At 39.9% G+C, this 16,618-nt stretch overlaps 1 protein-coding gene across 2 annotated transcripts in view; it reads left to right on the forward strand.

Moving 5' to 3' along the window:
• The window catches only part of ANKRD44 (ankyrin repeat domain 44), a 325,912-nt gene that overhangs the window by 225,302 nt on the left and 83,992 nt on the right, over window positions 1-16,618 (forward strand). For both annotated transcript variants that reach the window (XM_029224527.1, XM_029224528.1), the window contains exons 11-16: window positions 6,034-6,116; window positions 7,299-7,362; window positions 9,599-9,667; window positions 11,020-11,160; window positions 12,788-12,868; window positions 15,879-15,990. In XM_029224527.1, coding sequence (XP_029080360.1) covers window positions 6,034-6,116; window positions 7,299-7,362; window positions 9,599-9,667; window positions 11,020-11,160; window positions 12,788-12,868; window positions 15,879-15,990 — 550 coding nt within the window. The remainder of the gene's footprint in view (window positions 1-6,033; window positions 6,117-7,298; window positions 7,363-9,598; window positions 9,668-11,019; window positions 11,161-12,787; window positions 12,869-15,878; window positions 15,991-16,618) is intronic.

Genomic DNA, 16,618 nt, shown 5'->3' on the forward strand with positions numbered 1-16,618 from the left:
TGTCACAGCGTTATCTGGGGTTAAGGCATGCTCCCTTCAGTAACAGTGGTTCATTAAAGCGGCAATTGTGTGTGTGTATGTGTGTGTGTGTGTGTGTCTGAGTGTGTATAGTTTGTGGAAAGGGAAGTCATCTAAGGAAAAAATATCCAAGTGAGGGGGAGGAGAGTTGGAGAAGATTAAATTTGCTAGACTCCCCAGAAAGTCACTGTTTTCTGGGCTCCTTGTAGATTTATGTAGGAGAGCTCCTTAAAGAGGAGAAAAGCAGGCCTTTCCTTCTGTAAATAAGTGAACAAAGAGCATTTATGAAAATAACCCATTTTCATTCATAAACAATATGGCCAATGTATTTTTAAAGATCTCTTTATGACAAGTTTTATGGTCATTACTTTCTGATGAACTTATTTGCATCTTATTCTCAGGCCTTGATTGAATGTTCTTTGTTATTCTTTTTGCTTCTCTGAACTTTAAGTCAGAGAAGTTTCTGCAGCGTGACTCGGTGCTTACGCAACTTAACGTGGTATCGGAGCCATTGGGTTTTTTCTTCTTTAACTTTGTTAGGTTTGGGGTGTTTGTCTCTAGGATTTTAATTTGTCTTCCATCTTACCAATTATGCTCTCACTGCTTTTTCTGCCTCAATTGCAGCAGAATTAGCAGTATTGTAGTTTTACAGGTAACTGGTTCTGACATTCTTATATTCACTAGATATCTGTTGATAGCTTGTTAAGTGTCACCCACTGTGTCAGGTTCTGGGGTCACAGAGCTCCCTGCCAAGGAATTGATAGCCTACGGAGGTGGGGGAAAGAAGTAAACAGGCAATGACAATCACACATGCTAAGTGTGATGCCAGAACAGTCGCCAGGTGCCACTGGGATACAGGAAAACATATCTGGGAGACAGCAGGGCCAGCAAAGCTTCCAGGAAGAGGAATGTTAACCTGTAGGACAAGTAGTGATTAGTTATGTCATTGAAAGTCTTTCAGATCCCAAGCATCAACTTAGATTATTTTTATTATAATGTTTGAATATGTATAAATATAAGACTAGATAGAAACTCCTTAGGCTTTTGACTCTAATATAGCAATAAATCAAAAAAAATTACAAAATACATGCAAACAGAAACCACCAATGTTCACATTAACTGCACGGGACAACAATAGTAACAAACACTCATGAGTGCTTACCTATGCTACGCCCCACTCTGAGAGGTTACATTTAACTGTCACAACAACCCCATGGGGTAAGTGCTATGATTATGCCCATCTTACAGGTGAAGCAAAGGAGGCACAGAGAGGTTCAGTTACCTACCTGAGGTCATAGAACTAGTGGGCGGAAGTGGGACTCCATCCTCGGCTGTCTGGATCCTGGGCAGGAGGCTTGCTGCCCTTCTTTGTAGTGGATGATGTGATATTTCACATTTTGCATGGGATTATGGTCCTGGTGGCTAAGGTGCTGAGTCTTTAGGATCCAGTACACACCATGGGAGTGGAGGTTTTGCAGTGACTTAAAGTGGTGGGCAGTGGACCCGTCATATGACGCAGAGATCTTTACTCAGACTACTGCCAAATTCCGCGCATCCAGGAGGCCCAGTGTGCTACATTATCATTGGCCCTCCCTAGACTCAGACATTTCATTTTCTATTAAGTCCACCTTCTTTTCTCATTAGCCCCTGGCAATTAAAGTCGGACTACCAGCACAGCTGTGATCCTAAGTACAAATGTGGGCGCTGAAATTTGACAGAGGTGTGTGATGATATGGTGGTCCTTCAGATGAGCTGAAATATGCTTTGATGCCAGCTGTTTTAGATTACCATCAAAAGGAAAAGACAATTTAAAAATTGCCACAGAGGGCTTCCCTGGTGGCGCAGTGGTTGAGAGTCCGCCTGCCGATGCAGGGGATGGGGGTTCGTGACCCGGTCCGGGAAGATCCCACATGCCACAGAGCGGCTGGGCCCGTGAGCCATGGCCGCTGAGCCTGCACATCTGGAGCCTGTGCTCCGCAACGGGAGAGGCCACAACAGTGAGAGGCCTGCATACCGCAAAAAAAAAAAAAAATTGCCACAGAGACCTCATAAAAGCCCTAAGATATTTCCAGCAGCCCTCAGAGATGCACTGACTAGTTTGAGAAACGCTGGGAGAAGCAGGAGAGAATGGGAAGAGTTTCAGGGGGGCCCTGCCTGTGAAAACCTAGGGCTGGGCAGAGCCTGGCTCTTCCAGGAGGAATGGACAGAAGGTCACAGAGATTAAGCAACAGTCAGATCCAGAAAGGGCCTTGTAAGCCACGTTAGAGTGTTTGGACTTGATACAGAAGGAACCACTGAAAATGTCTGTAGGTCGTAAACAGCAAGGACCAGGCCTCATTGTTGTCAGTTATCCCAAGTGCCTATAACTTAAGGGTGTGTGATAAATACTTGGAATGGCATAGATAAAATTAATAAGAAGTTTGTTTTAGGGTTTGGTGTGATCAGTTGAGTAAGAATCATAAAATCATTTGATGATCGAAAATCATCAAATTTTTTGTCTCGCCCATTTGGTGGGCAATACTAAACCAATCCCACCTTCCCTGGGAGAGTTGAGAGATAAGTATTGTAAAGCATTTTGAAATATATAGAGAGAACAGAAATGCTAGTTGATCACACTTCATTCTTGGGTTTTAAGGAATCACACACCTGATTTTAAGGAAGTACAACCTGATTACCACTTCAAAACTCACAGACTGCTGGTTATCCAACTAAGCTAATAATAATTGCAAGGGCAAAAATACCACTAACATGTATAGTGAAGGCTTAATCGTGGGTCAGATGTTCTATTTAGCACTTTATGCACATTATCTCAATTAGTCCTTACAATTGTTCTATAAGATTGACACTGTTATTATCTTTATTTTCCAGGTGACGGAAGCATTATGTATTTGCCAAAGATCAAATAGCTAGCACATGGCAAAGCTAGAACTGAAACCCAAAGGTTCTGACCCCATCACCTTAACCACAGTGTTTTTTACCATATGGCCTAAGGGAAGGCTCTAGAAAAGCCTGGATATGGAAAGGGACAGCCATGTCCCCCGATGCCAAGGGGAAAACTTAAAAAAACTGATATTCTAATGGTGCAAAAACCCGTTCCTCACCTCTGATGGCTCTCTACAATTTATTCTGACCTCATTTATTCTGAGATAACTGGGTAGGAGATGCCAGCTAACAGCTAAATTAGAAATAGCTAATACAAACACGTTCCATTAATTTTATGACTGCTCAAATAAATGTAGCAAATTAACTGGAATTGGTCTTCCCTTTCCTGTAATTTATGCATTGTTAAGTTTAGTGTTATCTGATATCTTTATTTCTTGATCTTCCTTGATGTAGACCTGATGAAATCAGAGCAACGCTTCTTATTTGACTGAGACAGCCAAATCCTAAGTTTCCTGCTAAAGGTTTTAAGATCCTTTCTTTATAAGCAGTCTTATTTTATAACAACAAAGGAGAAATTTTATTTTGAAACGCATGAATCATTTCTGAAGTGATTCAGAGATTCTGAATTCTACTTTTACTTTCTTTCCCATCTCGGCCTGATGCTTAGTTTTTCTCTTTGAACCAGAGCATCATATTCAAGTTCAAATGCCAATAGTACTTGAGTCTCAATTAATATGTTTCAAAACCTGCACTGAGGTAGTGACTTTTTATTAACTATGGAATAAAAAATATATATCAAAGAGAATTTTTGTTAGGCCTTTTAGAGTTCTGCCTCCCTTACCTTCTCAGGTTTATAAGTAGCAGCAGAAAAAAATGAAAATATTAGCTAATGTAGAGTGTGACAAATTACCTAAAGACAATGGTGTTAAATGGTAAGGTTGGTTAGAAGTGTTAATAATGAAGTTTATGAAATATGTTATACTGAGGCTGTTAAAATATCTCATACTTTATGTTTTTCTTGATTGTTTTATTATAGAGTTTGATACTCTTTTCTCTAATTCATTTGCTTGTATTATTTAATATAAAGTTGTATATTTTATGTACCTATATAAACTATATCATAAATATCGTGTCTATATATGTGTATGTGTATGTATATAGAAAATATTAAAATATTTAAAATACTAGAAGTATTTATATTTTTATACATATTAAATATTTGTGTATACATGTATATAAAGAATGAGGAAGACTCAAAGAAATCTTGACAAATCCACTCCTTGTTTTAGGTATGTTCTTACAGGAACTCACAACCATCCTAGAAAATAGTCTATCCATTTTCTTCTTGCAAATGTCCAGAAATATTTAATCAAAGATTTTTGCCTTAACTCCCCCAAACAAATAAAATGGTTAGGTAAAATCCCATTAGCTTAAAGTTCCATTTAGTAAAGAGCTTTTAAAACATGTTATACATCAAAAAAAATTAGTGTGTTTCATTGGCATAGGGAGGGAACAGTATAAATAGCAGCACGAATAAAAAGCTTCTCTCCCATCCCCCAATTCTCTCTTCCTTTTCACGAGCATCAAGGTTGTCACTGATGCGATTGCTTTTCCGAATTATTATTTTTTTTTTGTAAATGACAAGAGAGGCAATTACAAGCAGTTCTCCTCCCCGTGACACTACCCGGAAGACGGGCAAATTGCATCTCTTGATGGATGCCAGCTATTATATACACTGGGTTGGAAATCTCCATATAGGGAAAGGAAAACGAACAGAGGGAAGACTGAACAAAAACACCAACAAATAAAAGGAAGTTTTCATGCAAAGAGAGAGGCGGTTAATTGCTAGCAGACTCGAATTTTGCAGAACACTGAATGCCATGATCTGTGAACATGTATATACTTTCACATACTCACGCACATCATAACAACTTTTGAGATAGCAAATAAAATTCATGTGTCTCAAGCTTAACAAATTCAAATCACATGTAGTTTTTCATTCAGGATAGAATCTGGAAACGGGCCACTTTGTGCTAGGGAAGAAACTTAGATGATTCATGCTGCAGGTGTAAATATAAATAGTCTCATACTCCTTGTGTTATGTAAAGGATTTACAAAATCTGAAATATATTATTTGAATAAAATGGGATGTTATGAGAAGGGATCACTAACACGCTTCTAAGTACACAGGAACCTCCTGATGGTGCTGTTTGATTTGAACTACAATTCAGCTCACGACTTTGACTTTGGGTCCTTGTTTGGGGAGAGGGGATGGGCAGGAGGAGGAAGATTTAATTCTAAGGCCCAAAGCACTGCCATCAGAAAGCTGCCTGTCTCTCAGGGGGTTGTTCCAGGGACTGTGTTATGGCAGGGGTCAGTCTAAGAAGTGGATTCTTTCTGTAATGCTGTTAGGGAAAATATGCTAGATTTATGAAATATATGCAAGATAGCTATTAACTATTTTGTGACTGTTATTCTTGTGTGGGTTAACGTGCAAAATAAAAGGCTATTAGGAAGATGAAGTTTCACTTGCCGAAGGTGAATATTTATACATATTAAATATTTCTGTATACATGTATATAAAGAATGAGGAAGAATATAAAGAATGAGTTTTAATTCTCATCCAAAATTTTATTTCCAGTAATACAGCCATTATTAACTCTTAGCAAAGTGCTTGGTACATAATAGGCCAATAATAAATATTTGCTTATCAACTCAAGGAATAGAACAGGTTGCTTTTCAAAGTCAAGGGTTTGTCAGTTTCATGTTTTCTCCACTTAGCATGGTATCCGATGCTTATAAAGTGTTAAACGAATGAATGAGTGAATGAATGGGACATAATTGCTAAGCTGAAAGAAAAAGAAATTAATTTTAAATGCTTAGAGTCACTGTTTATGTGAAATGTTTTCTTAAAAATATCTATTTCTATTGTTATGGGCTTTTCGTTGTGGTTTAGGTCCAGGATTTTATTATTTTAAGATAGAAATGACTGCCTAATTATTTCAGCCAAGAGTCCCTAAGCAAGGTCTCATGGGTTTAATTTTCATCAGAGAACTTATAGAAAGATCATCCCCCTTCTGCGGGTATCTTGAGATCTGTTACCGTGAGCTGCTCTGTTTTTTTCCTCCTCAGGTGTGGAATCCATAGCATGTTCCCCTTACATTTAGCTGCCCTCAATGCTCACTCTGACTGCTGCAGAAAGCTACTGTCATCGGGTAAGTAACTCCATTACCACAGATCAGGCTTAACATGTCCTGTAAATGAGCCGTGTGGCTTCAGGTGTCTGGTCAGCATGAGCGGCTGCCTGTGCTTCATGTCATCCATGACCCGACTTGGCAGGATGAGCTGTGTCCACAGCTAACTGCATGTGACAGCTCCCAGCGGCTCATGGTGTTGAAGCTGTTTGAATGTCAGTATTCCTGCCCCAGAATGAGAGTCTTGTCTGTTTATCAAGTTAAAGCTCATGTGATCCAGAGTGAGAGGCAGGCAGGGATGGCCATAGCTTACAGGAAGTTTCTCATAGAAGGAGAAAACATCTTTGAGGATTAAATTGGTGGCATAACATTTCATATTTTTCAACAAAGGGAAAAGGCCGAATCCCCTACGTTTTAATGGTAGAAAATGTCAAATTACCATCCCACTCCTTGAGCTCTGAAAAATTGCTGTGGTTGATACCCCTCCAACTAGGTTTCATTTTTATTTTTTTAATGCGGGTCTGTTTGGAACCAAGAAATTCTTTCTGGTTTGGAGCTTTGCTAATCTTTCTTATCAGTGCTTCTGCCAACCTCCATGTATTTAGAAGTTCCTGGCTTTCAAAGGCGATAGAGGTCTGCAAGGCAAAGATTGCTTAAGAATTCATTCAACAGATATCCCAGAGGCGTTTTTTTTTTTTTCCTTTAAGTTCTTTACTTATGATTGATTCTGCTTTCGCTGCTTTTGGCATGTTTAACAATAACCCCTGCATGAAAGCACATTTCCCAAATCTTAAACCAACTGAAAGCTAATAATACACTTAAGAAAATATCTCTTCTAGCATGCTACGATTACTCCTTTGCCTTCCATGTTTTCTCCATGTGTTCTGTCTGCCTGTCTATTGCCCTACTTATCTCAAACTGGTTTCATAAATTTCTATCCTGGGATTGAAATATGGGGCTGTAGTTCACCCAGGGCTGAATGTGAAAATAAATTCTTCTTGGCTTCACGGTTCTTCCTATAAAATTGCCAAGCTTGAGCAGTTACCGATCGTTTCCATGACAACCTCTTTCTGACTACAGTGGCTTGCGTTCTGGTTTTTCTACTAACTGATTTTTCTGTCTCTGCAATGTTTCTTGTGGTTTAACTAGGACAAAAGTATAGCATAGTATCCTTGTTTAGTAATGAGCACGTGCTGTCTGCAGGCTTTGAAATAGACACCCCAGATAAATTTGGAAGAACGTGCCTTCACGCTGCTGCTGCAGGAGGGTGAGTAGTTAACAATTTTAGTTGTTATCTTATGAACGAATTACTAATTCATCTTAACTGACTTAAGTTGTCTGTGGATCAAAGGCAACTTCTTTAGTAAGACGGGTAAGAACTCTTTCTACCAATACCAAATATCACTATGTTGAATTTCCAGATTACTCGTGTGTTTGTTTTTCCGAAGAAAAAGTGTTAGCCCATCTCATATAGAAAATATTTTTTCTTTTGTTTTCTCTTCTCTCACTCTTTTTTTTTTTCTTATTTTAAATTGTAGGTCTTTAGCCTATAGAATATATACTTACTTGGTACCTCTTCCACCAAAAGAAAATAATTTGAGATTTGTTCCTAAGTTTTTCCTCTTTCGTTGCTGGAAGGTGGTTGATGATCAAGGGAATCCAGGGTTGAGCTAATTCATGTTCATTTACAGACATTTTGGTCCTTATTTCAAAACTGATTTTTATGTCCTTATAATGATTAAATGTGAACAAAGGTCAAGAAACCCAAAGGATAGGCAAAACGTGAATTAATCCTTGCCTTTTTTTTTAAGTTGTAAAGAGAATTTTTCTTCAGATACTCTTTTTCATATAAGTGGTTAGATTAAGGCTCTGATCAATATATTATTGATATATGACCACACATTGGCCAAACATGGTTTCCTTTGGATGTCCTCGTTTGGATAAGGTGTTGGTTCTTAATCAGTTTCCTAGTCTTAAGGAACAGCAGTGCTTCTCCATGTGTCAGCTGTATATGGCCAAAGGTATTACCTATTTAACAGAGGTGGATTGACTGTGAAGCTTTAGGGCCCTTTATTTGCATGGCTCCCTTCCAAAGTCTTGTATCTAGTTTTTTGTTTTTCTGTTTTTTTTTTTTTTTTTTCGGTACGCGGGCCTGTCACTGTTGTGGCCTCTCCCGTTGCGGAGCACAGGCTCCGGACGCGCAGGCTCAGCGGCCATGGCTCACGGGCCCAGCCGCTCCGCGGCATGTGGGATCCTCCCGGACCGGGGCACGAACCCGTGTTCCCTGCATTGGCAGGTGGACTCTGAACCACTGCGCCACCAGGGAAGCCCGTTGTATCTAGTTTTATATTCATAATTTTGTTATTATTTTTTTAAAGAGAACCTCCTTCTCCTCACCCCATTTCCTCAAATTGTATGAACTTCCTGAGCCACGCAACTTGGATCTGTCTCTGTCTTTGATCCTTTGGCTCAAAGAGACAGGTGCTTTACATCAGCTGACATGTTACACCAACACATAATGACCTCATAAAGTTCTTATATTTTATGACTTAAACTAGTCTCTAGTTCTCTGCGAAAGGTGGCTATTAAGGGTGGAAGTGGGGTGGGGAGAAGCCCTCCTCACGTTTATCATTAATGAGATCATTTTTCTTATTTAAACGATAATAAAGTCATAAATCCTAGGCCACTTCTTAGCGTCCTAAGTTTAGAACAATGATGGATGAGTGTCTCTTTTTATGCCCCCATTGTAAAAAATATCAGACCTGTACAGAAAAGTGGCAACAAACCATTCTGGATTCATGTCTGAAACCCCTATTTGGATTAGTATTTAGCTATATGCCCTTCAGTAGGAAAATTCACTTCAATGGGTTCTTTTCTCTCTACTAAACATGATTTATTGCTTCTGCAAATGACAAAGAAGCTTTGGAAGATCACTACGCTCCATTACATCATTTTCGGCCTTGGTTCTGCACGTTCATTTACCTAGATTACCAAGACAGGGAAATGCTGCTGTTTTATTTTCCATTAAGGAGAGTCTGGGTCGAAAATGGTTATCATAGTGAATTCATTCTGCTGTGATAAAAGGTAACGCTCATCCATTGTGGCTTATTGTTTAAAGGTGACATGAAATTATTCTAGGTTTAAGGGGTTGTTTCATAAACTCTTGATGGTTTTGAAAGAGAATTTTAGGGTAAATGATGAAAACCATCACTGAAAAGTTTCATCATGTAATAATCATTAAATTCTTTAGTCATGGAATTGAAAATGTTCCATCAAGCTCTCTAACGTATTGATATATTAGCTTTGAAAAAGGAATTGTGGGAACTTTAGATCCTTACGATATGGCATTACTCTAATGTGTTCAGGTTATTTTTGTGTTAGCAGAATTTAAAGCTAGTGCTCTCATTTCATCTGGGCATGCGCTCTGCAGAAAACAGCTCTTTCTGAAGATAGCCCAGCAGTTGACCTCCACCATCTTAATGATGTTTTCCCTGTCTTTCTAGTAATGTGGAATGTATAAAACTCTTGCAGAGCAGCGGAGCAGATTTCCATAAAAAGGACAAGTGTGGGAGGTATGTAAACAGGGAACTCTGCTTCAAGTGCCTAAATAAAAGGAGTAGGGAGCAGTCCATCTGGAAATCGTGTTATGTTGTAATGGTAAACAGCGAAGCTAGCTGGGGAGATTCCATTCTCAGAAGGAAACCCCTTCTACACCAACAAAGCAGGCACAAGGCACAAGGAAAGAGTCTCCTCTCCCTGCTTCTGTTTAGAAGTGCCAGTTGTTTCTCTGATGCTTCCAATATATATATATAACTGTATCCATGTGGAGGATTACATATTTTATATGTGCATATATATTTGTTTCTGTAAAATATGTAATTTCCCACATGGACATAGTTTAGAAAATTCTGTCTGTAGTAGAGTAAAACACTTCAGCCCTTCCAACCCAGAATTTGGTCACAAGATCTGGAGCACTTTATTGTATTTATTGAACATTTCATTTTGGGATAAATCTTTAGACACATTTAAAACATGAATCATAACTAATGAGAACCTGCTGTATAGCACAGGGAACTCTACTCAATGCTCTGTGCTGACCTAAATGGGAAGGTACCAAAAAAGAGGGATATATATATGATTCTCTTCGCTGTACAGCAGAAACTAACGCAACATTGTAAAGCAACTATACCCCAATTTAAATAAATAAATAAATAAAACATGAAACACACACACGCCACCTATAGCCCCTTTGGCTATTGGGATGGGTCATAGAACTTTTCTTACCTTATTTGTCCTTTGCATGCATAGCTAAATCATGCCATAATACTAGCTGGTACAGGGAAGAAAACAGCACGAGGAAAGGTGGAGGAAGTGAGGACATGATCAAGAAAACCTCAGGTCATTCAGTTTGGAAACAGCATTAGACACATTTAGGGGAGAGAGAGAGACTTTATAAAGATAGACCAGGGCTAGCTTGGGAAAGTCTTCAATTCCAAACTAAAAAATCAAGGCTTTGTTCACTGGGGCGGACTGAAGGTTTTAGTACAGGTTTGTTATATGTAGGTATTGGACCTTAGAAAATCCAGTTCTTCATTGATGCCGACTAAAAGTTACGTGGAAGTTGCATTAGGGCAAAGGAGGCCAAAAGGGGTGGTATTGCAAGAGTCCAAAGGAGCAGTAATGTAGACCCGAACCAGGATAGGCACTAGGAATGGAGAGAAAGGAGAGACCTACAGGTGGGTGGCCTTGTCTGAAGCCACCATCTTTGCAGCCTTCGTTGTAACATAAAGTCAGAGAAAGGCATGTCTCTTGGCCTCCACACTGAGAGCCAACACCCCTAGGAATACTGCTGTCTGTGCTGGTGTAGTGATGGGCGTCTGTTCTGCAGACTGAATGAAGTAATAGACTGCTGTTTGTTTTTCAGGACCCCTCTGCACTATGCAGCTGCAAATTGTCATTTCCACTGTATTGAGACATTAGTGACCACAGGGGCCAGCGTTAATGAAACCGATGACTGGGGCCGCACCGCTTTGCACTATGCTGCTGCATCAGACATGGATAGAAAGTAAAAACAGCCTTACTTCTGTTTCCTCTCAGGGTGGGGGAGGTGGGGGCAGGTTGCTAAGTTTTCTTCATACCGCCTCACAGAGAGTGTGAATGAAGAATCCCTCTCACCCAGACCTGAAGGAGTTAGAATTGCTTCATCCCTAGCCCCGGGTTTCCCATTCTGCTCTCTTTACGTTTGATTAGTATGTGTCACTGCGCAATTACTTCTCCTCTCTGTTCTTTGGGTTGAATGCCAAGTGGAGCTGTCAAGCCCAGGTTTTCAATTCATTCAAAATCTGTCGTAATTTGTTTTGTCATATACCGCGGTTTTCATCATCACCACTTACACGCTTCATTTGCTGTAAAACTTACATTTGCTAATAAATATGTCATGTGTCAAAAATATCCATCTATGCATAATCCTAATAGTCTTCAAATGCAGCATCAGTATTTTAAAATAGGCACTGTTGTTCAAACCTGGGCATGAATACTCTTTCAGGAGCTGGAGTACAGAAAGTTGGGTACCCCGATCATATTTGGATTCTAGGTGGCTAGGAATGGAAAGCAGAATTAAGTGAACCAGTTCAGGGGGAAAAGGTGGAAGAGGTACCCACAGTTTATGAGACTGTTCTCAAAGACTTGAGGACCAGGCCTTCCTTCATAGGAATACTTTTCAGTGATCCTGTTTGGAGAGCTACTGAGTTATTTGCTGCCCTGTGCTATGGAGTTGCTTCGGGGTCAGTAGTAACTCCTTTTCTTGTAGAGCAATGGCGTTCAAATGTATTAGACAATGACCCACACTAAGCAATACATTTTACATCATGACCCAATACACACACTCACATATATATGTTTTATACATATGTATGGAAAATGGAAACAAAGATTTCATAAAACCATATTTACTTTTGCTATGTGGGATGCATTTTGATATACTTTTATTTCATTAAAAAAACCCTACTGACTTCAACCCGCTAAATTGATTTCACAATTCAGTAATGGATTATGATCCATATTTCCACAGTTTGGAAAACATAGCTTTTTTTCCTTCATATAGTACTGGCAAGACTGTTTTAGCCTCAGGATCCCAGGGCCACATGTTATTAATTCAACAAACACTTATTGAGCATCTACTATATGCCAAGCTCTATGCTGTTCACTTGGAATAGAATGGGAGACAAATATACTTCATCTGTTAAGAGCTGGCAGAGGAATCCCAGATGGTGAAGAATTGCTCTGGCAGATAAGGGGTACTTAGGAACCCATTTATTCCTGGATAAATGAGATGCTCAACTGCCAAGGAGGCAGCAAGGAATGTTGTAGAAGCCGGGGAAGTTTAAGCTAGTCACTTCCTCTTTCCATGGGGAGTTTAGAATACTCATGGAAGGGTGGGCAGCATGATTGCTGTCTTAATCACTGATACCTCGGTGGAAGTTTTAGGAAAGTCATGTTCTCAGTCGGATTCCTTGGGAGAGAATAGACTCACTGGATGGCCTTGGGGAGAACCATGTATATCCTCCATCAAAAATCAGTAGCGCTTGCTTCTTTTGAGTTGGGGGAGAAATTGTTAAGATATAAACTGCACCAAAATCATTAGCAACTTTGCCACTAATTGTAATTTTTTTTCTTTCCCTTATGCTGAGAAGTAAGACTATCTTAGGAAACGCCCATGAAAATTCCGAAGAACTTGAAAGAGACAGAGAGCTGAAAGAAAAGGAAGCTGCATTGTAAGTTTCTTCTCAGCTTAAGAACAAGGTGTAGTTACCGATGCTCTGTCTGCTGCTCTGGGTTGCGCGTGGGCCAGCCTTACTATTTTGGGGTCTCACTTGGGCTCTTGCAGAAGTGATGTGGGCTTGCCTTTGTTGAAGAAGAAACTATTCTTTTAATATATCCTTCAAATATGCTGTTTTCACACAAGGAACTCTTTCTAAAATTGGAACCTTTGCCGTGACCATCACTGTGATTGGTCAGCAGTTTTTAGGACTAGGTACCTTAAATATAGTTTCTGACTCTGCCATGTAGTATGCCTCAGGGGACATATTAAGCCTCCTCTGAGGGCCTCAGGCTCTCGTTTTGTGACCTGAGGATAACTATTTAGCAGACTCTATGAATAAATGTTTTGAGATTTTGGTGTGAAATGCACCAGTCGTACTCTCCCCTTCTCCCCAGAAGACACCCATCAACTTACAAACAGCTCCTTGCTTCTTGCAGACAGCTGCTCTGTCACCCCTCATCCCACCTGCCCTGCTCTGGTATCTGACAGAGATTCAGCTATTACTGTGATGGAGTGATTGCCAGCACCCAGGGCTGTGGATAACGTGGGAACCCCTAATGCTTCCTCCTCTGAGAGCCCTTCGTGCACTGGAAGTGGCAGTGAGAAGGTTGTGCTCTGCCCAGTGCAGTGCCCAGTAGGTAGCTGGTGATCAGTAACTGTTTGTTGAATGAATGAACACTTGAATAACTGGTGCCCACAGTTTGTGTCCTGCCCCTGTGAGGCTCAGTGGATGTAGTGCTCTAAGAGTCTGCACACACACAGTCCTTAACTTGCTTATTCTCTTCTCCTGCTGTCAGAGGGACCCGTTTCTCTCTGACTTGAATGCTCATGTCCACGTTGGGGTCTTCCCACTGCCCACTGGGCTCTCCTCCTTTGTCCAGACCGTTGTGGAAAGGTGTGGTTAGAAAGTGAGGCCCCAGTGCAAGTTGTGGGGACATAACTTTGACTGCTCCTGGGGTGAGCACAGGAAATCAGAGTAACAGGAAATGTGAGTAAATCAGAATAACAAAGGTTTTGCCCTAATAGTCCAAAATTAAAATAATGGTATTCAAAGACTGTAGAATTTTAAGCCACCTCAGCAGATGCTCCCTTCTCCAGTGAAATGCAAGCTTGCCCTGGGCCAGAGCAGCCCTCTCTACATCTGATGGAGAGGGAAGGAGCAGGAGAGGCAGGGGAAGGCAGGGACCAGCCTGCTGGAGATCTGTTTCATGCAATGAAATGCTACTCCCCTTGTCCAAATACACCCCTGACCTAATGCGCCTCTCTTGATTTTGCAGCTTAGGTGCCAAAATTACTAGTCAGGGCCCTGGGTGGTAAAGAAGACAAGCATTCCCAGTTAAGACTGGATTTCATTTTCCCTTAGGAACAATGTGGAGAATATTCACGTTCTGTAGTATTGTTGTTATTTCTAATAGTACTGTTGACAGTTATAGTTCAGCTGTGTTCTGCATTAAATAGCTCTTTGGGAGTAATCCCAGTACTTTCCAAATTACATATTAAATTTATCAACTGATTTTTAGAGTATAATCCTTTCAGAAGCTGGGAATTGTGTGTCCACTAGAATGCTATTCCTACTGAGTGATTTTATTTCAGGAGCCAAATTCAGTTTAAAATGAGTCACACCTAGGATTCAGTCCATGGACATTTAATTACAAGAATAAAAAAAGACTTCCTTTTAAGGTATAAATCACCAAAGACAGCCTGATACATCAGCACTCCAATAATAGTTTGATTTATTACAGAGAATTTTATGGATGAATCATGTGATATGTAGGTATTCGGTTTAAAAAATTTCTCTTTCATCAGGTTTTCTAGAAATTAAAATGTCTGTTTTCATCTCTCTATGTGTGTGTGCTTTATTTACTCCTTTTGCCTTAGGTAAGGGTCATTTTAAGGTTTTTGAGTAAACTGTAGAAATTGTCCATTGGAGGGTCTTATTTAATATACAAGCTTATATTTAGGATCTTACAGTTTTGATTTGAGTATGAAATTGAATCACCCTGGCCTTGTAGAGGACATGTTTGTCCCACTGTCACAGAAATAAAACCGAAATCGTGGAACGTTGCTCCCTGTCTAGTTCTTCCCTCTTTGACCAGCAGGATGGTCCCATTTGCAACACGCCCTGAACAGAACACATTACGTCCCCGAGTACCTGTGTCTTGGAGTCTGGGGCTCTTCAGCGGAGGTGGCGCCACTCCCCTTCCTCTTACCTATTGCAAAGATGGTGTTTTTTTCCAGAAAAATTATAACTGTGTCAGAAAAGGCTTTTATTACTTTAAATATTATTTTAAATTTTATTATTATAAAATTTAATATTATTTTATTTATTTTTCCAACCTTTTGATCTCAGAGTCTCCAGTAGCAAGGTTATAAATAAACACCCCTCTCTTGAGGTTTATCCCATTGCAGTATCTTGACCACTTCTTTATTATGCTGAGAACTTGTCTTTTGGACGTGGAGCTCTAAAGCTTATTATTCAGTAATCTTGATGACAGGCAGATTCTGTACCTTAAGATGAGAAGGGAAAAAAAACCTTAATTACCCTCTAGTTCCTAAAGCTTTTCCTGAATTCTAGAATGGCTATTTTAAGCTAAAGGAGGGGACTTCCCTGGTGGTCCAGTGGTTAAGACTCTGCGTTTCCACTGCAGGGGGTGCAGGTTCAGTCCCTGGTCAGGGAACTAAGATCCCACATGCTGCGTGGCTTGGCCAAAAAAATTTAAGTTGAAATAAAGATAGCTGCAGAAAACACACAAAAAACATCCAGTACATAAACCCTCATTGCTGTAGGATTTTTAAAGAAACACTTCAACTCACAAAGTGCTTTGTGGAACACTTATAATAAGAGAACATTTACATTAATTATCCCTTTTGGTCCAGAGATGTTTTCAGAGAACATTTACATTAATTATCCCTTTTGGTCCAGAGATGTTTTCTGAAATAACATCTCATCTTTATACTTACAGATGTCTAGAGTTTCTGCTTCAACATGATGCAAATGCATCTATCCGGGACAAGGAAGGCTACAATAGCATACATTATGCTGCTGCCTATGGCCACAGACAATGTCTGGAATTGGTGAGCTGTTTTGTCTTGATTTGTTCTCTCTCACACAAACACACATACACCCAAACCTGAAAATGCTGGTCTTAATCTCTCAACAAATGTGCCCTCACTGCCTAATTCAGTCCCCACGGGAACTCACCTGGAAAGATGTTCTGTGGTAAGCTATTAAATTGTTTCCCTTTACAATATGTAGGTCTTTTTGTTCCATTTCTGCCCATTCTAATCTCAGAGCTGACTAACAATTGATTCTTTTCTGCATCAACTTGGACTAGGAATTTTAGACCCCGTTGTGGACACAGTTTGTATTTTGAAGATAATTTGGATGTATCAAATAAGCTTAGTATATATTTCCAGAGTCACACTTAGCACCCCAATATCCAGTAACAGTGTCATAAGATGACTTACAGAACTATTAGGCATATGGGTTTGTTATAGTCCCACATCTGTGGTTTAGGAAAAGAAATCGGCAAGGGTATAACAGCAGAATTTACTGGAATTTCTAAACCACCCCAAATTTCAAACCCATTAGTGATCAAGAAACACTTGATTTGGAGTCTGAAACTCCTCTCTTGGTGTAGGTTACCAGATGCAAACTCAAATGTCTACAGGCACAGGAATATAAAAAACAAGTGAAGTGAGC

Source organism: Monodon monoceros, unplaced genomic scaffold (assembly GCF_005190385.1).
Source record: "Monodon monoceros isolate NGI ecotype Baffin Bay Population unplaced genomic scaffold, NGI_Narwhal_1 Super_Scaffold_16, whole genome shotgun sequence".
Taxonomy (NCBI): Eukaryota; Metazoa; Chordata; class Mammalia; order Artiodactyla; family Monodontidae; genus Monodon; species Monodon monoceros.